This window comes from Sardina pilchardus, chromosome 11 (assembly GCF_963854185.1).
Source record: "Sardina pilchardus chromosome 11, fSarPil1.1, whole genome shotgun sequence".
Classification (NCBI taxonomy): Eukaryota; Metazoa; Chordata; class Actinopteri; order Clupeiformes; family Clupeidae; genus Sardina; species Sardina pilchardus.
In genome coordinates, this window is record NC_085004.1 from 25,170,990 (window position 1) to 25,181,075 (window position 10,086).

At 40.9% G+C, this 10,086-nt stretch overlaps 1 protein-coding gene across 2 annotated transcripts; it reads right to left on the reverse strand.

Moving 5' to 3' along the window:
* Positions 1–653: 653 nt before the first annotated feature.
* Positions 654–7,654, reverse strand: nod2 (nucleotide-binding oligomerization domain containing 2). 2 transcript variants are annotated; one of them, XM_062549828.1, is made up of 12 exons: positions 7,513–7,654; positions 7,288–7,331; positions 6,556–7,124; positions 6,268–6,406; positions 3,870–5,601; positions 3,607–3,690; positions 3,271–3,354; positions 3,093–3,176; positions 2,728–2,811; positions 1,823–1,906; positions 1,541–1,624; positions 654–1,391 (listed from the first exon to the last, which is right to left on the reverse strand). In XM_062549828.1, the coding sequence occupies exons 3-12, from the start codon at positions 7,033–7,035 to the stop codon at positions 1,319–1,321; spliced, it is 2,928 nt and encodes a 975-aa protein (XP_062405812.1). In that variant the 5' UTR covers positions 7,036–7,124; positions 7,288–7,331; positions 7,513–7,654; the 3' UTR covers positions 654–1,318. The 2 variants fall into 2 exon arrangements, with proteins under 2 accessions (XP_062405812.1, XP_062405813.1); XM_062549829.1 differs by lacking the exon at positions 7,288–7,331.
* Between the last annotated feature and the right edge of the window lie 2,432 nt (positions 7,655–10,086).

Below are 10,086 nucleotides of genomic sequence, written 5' to 3' on the forward strand. Positions count from 1 at the left end.
AATGTAATAACTCCCAATGATATAGGCCTACCAAGTCAAGTCACTTTTATTTAAGGCCTTCTGTAGCCTATGCACAGAGTGCAATCCAAAGCCACATGACAAAAGATGCCGGACGGACGGAGTGGTGTCACCAGCATACCAGACACCAAGACATGACAAACAGATACAAAATGACAAATGACACACAATACAATAGAAGTAACAAAAATCTCCTCTTAACTCCATCAAACATGTAATAAAACCTGAAAATGTAATAACTTCCCAATAATGTAGGCTAATAAAATGTCTTATTACATATACATTATGGGAGCTCATTATATTGGGTTTAACCAAAGATCCTTAATTACCAACCCTCTAGTTTAACCTTATTATTTCAGAACCCAATCAAGTTAAAGAGTTTCCAAAATTGTAATTTACCATACAGCTTGGTTTTAGTGTTATCACATTTCCATAGCAACTGTTGGGCTGCATGGCCACATCATCGCTGCTTGCATTTGACTGTCAATAATACATCTTTTAGTGAAGTCCAAAGCACTGGAGCACTACAAGTATGACATGAAAAAAAGACATGATACTTGGCTAAAGGTAAGTGCGACAAATTTCAGTATTATCATACATTTTTATTTACATTTTTACATTTTTATTGTCCATGTTTATTGCTGGTCACTAGACTTTAACCATGCATTGTTGCACTGTTGCACCTGGGACTGTTGCACTACCACCTTGACGCACACCTCATTCTGGATCACAATACCAGTCTCAGTACATTCATGTGCATCTTTATCTTTAGTAGGCTATATTTTACTGCTCTTTTTAGTCATGTTGATTTGTTGTTTTGTTTTCATCATCTTGTTTACATTGTAGTGTATGTTGTGTGTGGTGACTTAAGCTGCTGGGACCTTGAATTTCTCCTTGGGGATCAATAAAGGATCTACAGTATCTACATTTCTAGAGCTTATCATTGAGTCCGATGGCAGAAGACAGACGATGCATAATGAGGGAAGGTAGAAGCAAAACAAATGAAATAAACTTTTCTGCTTGGCCCCAAACTGCTAATTTGAGACACTATGGGTACAGTACACAACTTCTCTGCTTGGAGACAAAAGGTAGACACACACAGTGGATGAGCCCCAACTACTGGTGGCATGCTACCAAAACACTGACCAAATTATTACAGTATTGGGAAATTATTACATTATTTGGTTCTGAAACCAACATGTTATTAGATCATTGGGAAGTTATTACATTATCAGGTTCTATAAGCCTTTTTACTGAGTACTGAGCTGCAGAGCAAGAACATGTCAAGTAGGCCTATTGCCTAGAAGGTAAGTCTGCGTTCTTTCAGAGAAAATTCTTCAACCTCCTCTGGACTGAGATTGTTACCCCTCAACCTGAAAAATAAAACAAAATCTATCTGGCAAACAATATAATATGATGGGCCTATACTATAACAATAATTATGCTGTTACACACTTGGTATTAAATAGCCTACTATTAGTCTAATCCAAAACAAAACACATATACTATAATGGTAGCCTACCATATCGCTGTAACACTTGAATTTTTCTCAAGGGCTTGCACTAGATATTGTACTCCATCTCTGGTGATGCAGTTTTTACTCAACCTACACAACCGGATATACAATGAGTGACAAAGTGGTTATAGTTAATTAATCCATTTAAAACACTGGCAAGTTGACAAATTACATACTGACTGATGGAATGTTGGTCATCATGTAATTGCTGTAAAGCTTAACGACAACATTTGAGCGGAGCCATATTAAGCTGATTTACATTTTTCAGGCCATGTAATGCTCACTCACCACAGCTCCTCTAATGTGGTGCTGTTCTGAATGACTTTTGCAAGTGCCTGCGCCCCTGCACTGCCAACTCCATTGTCTACCAGACTGCAAAATGGGAGGAAAAACACACTGATGATAACCCAGTTAGACCAAAGAAATTAGACAAATTAGTCTTGTTATACACACAATCATTGTCCTACATAGGAATAAATCACTGGAAATCACATTAAGACTGATTTCACACAAAACCACAGGAGCATAAAGGGTTGGTAGAAAATATTTCCATGGCTGGGATTATTCTTGGTTTCATTGCGTTTTGACATGCCAACGTTGTAAGCAATTAGGGCTCTTTACCAAACCCGCCAATCAATCTTGCTGCCCTGCTCTTCAAAACATGACATTTGTCCAGATGCCATAAGAGAAACTCAACCGGTTGAGCCAGATGCTAACAACATAGTCATGGGGTTGATATCCTCTTAGTAGACTTTGCATTTACATTCCATAAAAGTGCATACAACTCTGCAACACGCAAGATGGATTTAGGGTTTCTGAGGATCACTTCAGTGCCAGGGAAATTGCTGAGGGTTCCTCTATGTACTAACTGATCAAGGTCAAAGGTACTAACACAGTAAACAACTGCATTACACAGACAGCTGTAGATTGTCATAAAGACACAGATAAGACTCACCATAGAAATAAAAAATAAATGTTTGAGTATTTATTAAAACCAAATACAAACTATTATAGGCTACTTACAGTATGTGGTTATGGTTGCTTCGCAGACACTTTTATTGAATTTTTTCATAGATAACAATAAACAACACAATAGCTTTAACGTAACATTCAAGCAAAATTAAATTAATTCAATCACACTAATACACTAATATGAATCATGCAGAGAATGTGAAAGAAGTCTTCAAGATTACCTCATCCACACAAGTGCTTGGCTGTTTTCCAGCGCACGAGCAAGTGCCTGAGCTCCTTTGTCTCCAACTTTGTTTCCCCAGAGACTGAGAGAATATAAAGAGGGGGAAAATGAGCTATTCGAATTCCAAGAGTGAATTTTGGTGAAAAATTGTAAAATGGATTTGCATGCCCGAGTGACTTATTTGACATAAACAGATTGCGTTGTTGTAACAGGACATACATTTTAGATTGAGTAATTTAGTGGATTCTCCCCCACAAATATTATTTTACATAATGTCAAGGCCTGTTTTTTATTGCCAAATTGCAACAGCAGAACAGTTGTGTGTTGTTGGGTGGGGAGAGAGTATGTATTTTTTCTCTGTACCCCAGAAACTGAAGTGACTGGCTGCATCTCAGGCCTTCAGCCAACTGTTCAGCCCCAGCAGCTGTTATGTTATTATTCCCAAGCCTGCAACAGAGAAGTACATTTATAGAGATGTCTCTGCCATATGTCCTATTGTAAATCTCAACAGGGATGACCAATATTTCATCGAGCAACTCACCGCAGAGACAAGAAATTCTTCTTTGTTTTGAGAAGATAAGCCAGGTGTTGTGTGCAAACATCAGTTAGCTTATTATTGAAGAGCCTGAAAGTCCAAAGTATTCTTTATATATCATGATATCAGATTATTTATGATGCACTCTCTAATTAGCATTCTACGTCACAGATTCAGATTATGTATAAAGTCTTCTGTCTAAAGTTGCTGTGACACGCTGTGGCTTCATGTTCATATATACTTACGTGTCCACATTTGTACTCACAAAAGACCTGATTTTTTATTTATTTTTTTAAGAAAGAAAAAGAAAACAAATATTATTGCAGTATTGTTACTACTTACGCAATCTTTTGGAAGCTATCACACTGAACGCCCTTCTCAACAAGTTTAGCAATCCCCTCATCAGAGATGTTATTGTTTCTCAAACTGAACAACACAGAAAATATCATATCACTCATAATACTGTATCATGAAACCTCAGGTTAGATACGATTAGGTAAATCTAAAGAAACTGAAGACTACATTATATTAATAGTCTAATACAATCTAAGACAGTAACAAGTAAAAGACACAGAGGTGAAAATAAAGACTGAAAGTAGTCATACTAGAGGGAGTGGCAGACATGCAGACAGGGCAGAAGCTGCTCTACTCCCACGTCTCCCACTGCATTGCTATCCAGCTGTAGCCCAACTGGACACTTGAGATGTTGCAGGACGAAGGCCAAAGCGGTGCACTCCAATGGGCCTATGCTGCAATAGGTCAGTTTCAGGTGCTCCACATCCAGCTTGGACACAACGTTTTTGGCGACCTCGCTCTCTTGCATCTCGTAAATGCACTTGATGAGCCATACGAAGCTTGGCATCGCATGCATGCTCTTTTTTTCCCCTTTGACCGGTGGCGGGATGGATTTAAAATGATTCTGCATACCTCTGGACACATACTTCACCACCAGCTTGGATCTTTTGTGAAGTGTCTGGACAGGACAGCACTGTAGTAGCAGTCCTTGATGGCGCTGGGATAAGAGGCCGGAGACAAACGTGGAAGTGATTTGAAGGTTTGGAGCCTCTGTGCCTGGCCCGTCTGGCCTCTTGGCTTGGCAAATTCCCAAGCACCCTTTAGACGTGCACTCGGTCACGAAGAGCCTTTGAATTGTGAGTTTGTCGTTGCTGTTGATGTCCAGGGTGATGAAAAGAGCAGCGAAGAAGCACTGCATGGTGACATGCAGGAATTCGTAGTGTTTGTTGTCAAAGGAGATGTTCTTACTTTGGATGAGGAAACCTTTGCCAATATCATCCTCCGTAACGCCACAATTCTGCACCTCGGTTTCTGGGAACATGTAGTGAGAGTTGTGAAGACCCTGCAATGCAAGCTTACCAAGGCGCATGATTGTGTGAAGATGTTCTTGGACCCAGCTCTTTTCTGACCTTTTCCCTTTACAGACTCTGTGATGAAAGAAGTGGTGCAACACCATGAGGTACACATCAGTAATGGTTTGAAGGCTGCTGTTGCCAAACCCGAGGAGTTCTTTGTAGCACTTAGACACAATCCAGCAGAAGACTGGAATGTGGCAAAGGCCTAATAGTGCAGTGTTACTGCGTATTGACTCCAACACACGGGAGGCGACTCCAGGGTCAGAGTGATGCTTCCTTACAAAGCAGTCAATCCCATCTGTGGAGAACCCTTTCAGCAGAACCTCCTTGCATAGATACTGCCTCAGTGTGGGTGGGACTGCCTCCGGCCGGCTGGTCACCAACTTCTGAACACCCTTCATTAAGGAGCCCTGCAGCAGGTTGAAGAACAACACAGACACTTTTGCAGGTTTAGTGGGACAGCAATGCCTCCGGTCATCGGAGAAAGTCTGTTTAAACTCGTCGAGGCCATCGAAAGTGAACAGCACCAGGTCAGGGTGATCCAATATGAACTGGAAGAGCTCATCCTGGTCCCTGTCAGGCCAACAGCAGTGCAGGAACAACAATTCCTTTAGAGAAAGCTCTCGTTCTTCTGTGTTGAGCTTTCTGCAGCTGAAAGGGAAGAGCAGGAGGTAGTCGTGCAATGCTGCTCTCCTGGCCCAGAGCAGATGAAGCCTCTGCAGGAAGGTGCTCTTCCCACAACCTGCCTCCCCTGATATCAGGACTGTGTCGGCCTCCTTGTTGAGGGTCCCCACACGTCCCACCACATCCTTGAGGTTTAGAGACATTTGTGTATCCTTGCCCCCCTGCCCAAGTTCTAGCAGGCCCTCAGTGTAGATGTCGTCCAGGGAGAATTTGCCTGTGCCACTGTAAGTGCTGAGAAAATGGGACTGTGCTGAAATAGAACTGCACAGCTTCTTTTGGAACTCTGTTGAGACAGGGAGATAGAACATCACTGCTATTCCAATGCATCAGAGACCATCACACACAGGATGATCTATGTCACTGATTATGTGCCAAAAAATGTATTAATTACAGTCTAAAATTATTGGCACCTGTGGTAAAGTTAGTAAAAAAGTATTCAAAATAATATTTTGGTCATTTATTGCAAATCAACCTTGAAGAGAAACAAATGAATTTATATTTGTAAGCTACTGTTAGTAGCTATTACAAGGCTATAAAGTTCTAAAGTTATGCTATGGGGGCAGATAGACTCAAAATAAGTGTTGTGCAACATGAACAGGATCCTTAATGTGATACCACTATTGGTGTTTAAATCTGTAAGTGTGAAGTAACAATATCAATCCAGTGTGAAGGCAGTCACATACCTCTGTTTCCCTTTGGTCGCTTCAAGTCCAAACACTGGATTTATACTGTTTCTTCACAATTACTGAGTTAAACATGCATAGCGAGTGATTGCATTGAATCACATGCCTTGCTAAATGTCAAAACAATTGAGGGAAATCACTAGAAATGGTCTTCCCTAAATGGATCGGAATAGGTTGAAAATTAGATTTTGAAAAAAAATGTTCCTTTGGGGGGTTGGTAAAAGAGGAAGGATTATTTCTTTTTAGAATTAACGAGTTGGGCCTACCTGATACAAAGGCTGATTGAGCTGACTTCTCATTTTCGTGGGGTAACACAGCAGCCGTTGCTATTTTCTGTGAGAATTGTAGAAGCATGTTTGCTGCTCCTTCCCCTTTAAACTGAACTAGGTCAAGCAAGCGTCTTACCTGAACAACACAAAAAAAAGACTAAATAACTTGTTGTGCAATAAAGCTTTGTTTTGTCATTTGTTTATCAAGGCAAACAATAACAACAACACAAATGTCATTGAACACACCACAATATTGTGTGGTGGTCCTCCTCATGAAGAGATTACCTGTTGCGAAGAGGTGTACACAGGAAGTTGGATTCCCTCACACTCAGAGGACGTGAGGAATCCTTTCTGAAACAAGACATCCAGTGCCCCATCAACACACTGACGAAGCTTTGTCACCATTCCAGGCCTATCACTCAACAGTGTCAGTGTGGCAGAGGTCGGCATCTCCTGGGAATTCTGGACATCTGAGCATTTCCCAAAGCTCAGGTTGTTCTTCTGCGCATCGGGAAGAACCTGACTGAAAGCAGCCAGGAGATGACAGCATGCGCTGTCCCCTTTTGAATAAACGAGGTCTAGAAGATCTCTGGTTCTGGAGCTCAAGGTCTTGCCTGCCACACAGACGCTTAGGTAGTCCTCCCACACAAGCGAACCCCAGGATAAGAGGAGGTCTAGAATGCTCTCCAGGCCCTCTGAGGTTCCTCCACAGCATAATGCTTGGACAAGCTCTGCCCGTTGCCTCAAGACTAGCTGTGCACTCATTCTTCATTAGGTTACTCATCACCAAACCTAAGAAGAGGTGCCATTTGAGAGGGAGGAGTACTACTTATTGCTTTCTAGTCATCATTCACCTGTTAATGAAAGACAGATTATAATTATGCATGGATAAATTGTGATTCATCTATTATCAACAATTAAAACGATTGTCTACACATAGGCTTTTGCTTACACTATAGTCTATACTCTCTTAAAAAAACTAGGCCTAATAGACACAGAAAAGAAGAGAGCGCTTACAAACAGGGAGAAGAATTACTTATTGCTTTCTAGTCATCATTCTCCTGTTAATGAAAGAAAGGTTATAATTATGCATGGATAAATTGTGATTAATCTACATGCATTAGGCCTACAGTATCAACAATTAAAACGATTGTCTACACATAGGCTTTTGTTTACACTAGTCTATACTCACTTTTAAAAAAAACTAGGCCTAATAGACACAGAAAAGAAGAGAGCACTTACAAACATCATGATCCATGGCCATACTGTATGTCTTCAAAGGTAACTTTACTGTTCCCTGCTCACTTCGAGTCAGGCAGACTTCCTAGTTGAATTTGGGTTTCAAAGACGCACAATGATGCCGCTCCCGAGACTTTATACGTCAGTTTTGTTTTCACTTTCTTAATATAGCCTATTCTAGGGCCGCCGACTGGCATCGTCTTGTCTGGTGTTACATCTATCGACACTGACGTCTTTTCCGTTTTTCTCACGTAGGCTATTTTTATTTTTTTTTCCTGCTGTTCCTGCTGTATTTCTCCATAAATTAGATTATTCCGCATTGTAATATAACTTGTAGCCTATTATAACCCTATCACCGCACCGCACCGCACCGAGTAGGCTAGGCTACTGTTGTCCTGACTCCTGTTGCTACCCCTTTGCCCTTCCAGCCAAAAAGTTCAGCAACGTTGCTTGATCAAGGCGACCTCAGAGTGATGTGAACTTTGTGAACTACTGTAGGTCTCGGTCCATGCTTTAACATAGCATAACGCAAAATAGATTGCAATGTCAGCTCTGTTGCAGGCTATCGCCACTTGAGGGAGCTATTACATCATACTGTGCAATCAGTTTTTTTGGAGGCCAAGGGGTAGGCTACTAAATTTGGAATATAGACTAGGCCACATAGCTTAGTATGTGAATTGTGTCTCAATAGCTAAATAAACGTTGGTGAAGTTGTATGCCTACTTTTAGCTCAGTTAATATGAACAAGACATATACTTACATTTTATTTGTCTGTATAGATACAGTAGTCCTAAAAAGATAAATAAGAAAATTATGACTATAGAGGTCGTCTGAGTAGCAAGATGAAAGTAGGCTAGTGAGAGAAATGGAAACAGTGAGCTAATATATCATCCCAACTGTTAGGAGCAAGCATTATGATTTAGCATGTAATCTTGAGAGAGCTCATAAAAAAAAACAGGCTCTGGAAATGCTGCTTGCACTGATTGCCGCACACTTCTAACAGAGTCTTTGATCTTTTAAAAATGCAAAGGGAAAAGGCATAAAATGCCAGTTTGCCTGAGAGAGTTTTTTTTTTTTTTTAACTGTCTGTTGTTTCATTGTAGTGATATTATTGTTTCCTCCTGTGTACTGTGATTAGTTCATTGGCCTTTTCATTATGTTCTGCGTAGGAAAAACCTCAAAAGTCTGTCAAAAGAAAGGGAAATGAAAAGGAGGCCATGGGTTGGGTTTTGACTGTCAGTTTCTCTGAGAATCTGACAAGGAGGCCGGCTTCACAACTGGGTGCAACAAAGATGCTCTTGCATCAATATCTTCATCATATGATCATTTGACTGATATCAAAACTGCACCCCAGGTGAACCCAGCTCATTGTTTTTTGGTTGCTATTGTGTTGACTTGACTAGCTCTGTGCTCAAAATCAGTGGTGATGCATTTCATCTTTCAAAATGTGCTCACCAACAACTTCTATCTGGCTTTCTCTGCTTGCTGTTTGCCAACAATCCAACCTTCAAAGTCACTGTCTTCCATGAAGCCACACCTTTTAGGCCACTGTAGAAATTATTAAGGTTGGGTCTTATTTACACTCTCAAGATAGGGCCATTTTTAGGTGTCCATTACTGAACCTATTTGCAATATTGTTGTATGTGCAACGGCCTCAAACTTTTTATGAGCTTACTCGGAGGACTGTGTTTTCTCAAGTTCACCTTAAATAGAAGAAAATGCTGCTCTAAATGTATCCCCAGAGTGAATTCTGACCGAATGAGCAGGCAGTAAAAGACCATGTAAACATACCATGGAGGATAAGAGCCTCATCTATCACACACAGCTTCTATTCCCCTCTGAGCATGGATGCTGTTATGTGTTAATGTTCACACAATTCTCTATACTGACTACATAGGATGGGTGACTTGGAGATCGATGCCACCATTAGCGTGACTAAGAGTCATGCTTCACTGATCCAAAACATGGATGGAGGAGGAATTTCCACCCCTTTCGTGAATGATGATGATCAGTCTATATGATCATCCACACTCTCCTTAAACTGCAAGATGATGGGAGTGCAGAAAGGCTGCCTCTTATTTACCGTACTCATCAGGAGGTTGGGAAACCAAGTCCACAGAGGATATTTCTCATTTCAATACCAGCTCTTTTTTTCCACCAAAATGAAGCGGAGGTTGTCCAAAGTCCAACACATAGGAAATGTTGATCAGCATGTGGTTTCTATGACATTAAAGCCGAGGGCTGCTCCATATGGACTCAATTCAGGTCCCTGGGCAGCACTAAAGCTGCTTCATAGCAATAAATAACGGTGCTCCACAAGCCATTTCAACCTTATGGCAATGAATAACATCGCTCCGCAAAGCCATTCTCATCTTATAGCTATGAATAACATAGCTCAATAGTACATTTTCAGCCCCCTCCCCCCTCACTTATGCTAAAAAATTTGAAACACGTGTGGTGAATCTCGAAATCTCTAATGGGACCAGGTGTGTTATATGCAAAAACATGCAAAAGCACACAACAGAAAGCACCAAAACAATGCAGGAGCTCTGAGTAGGAACGTTGCGATGCACAACA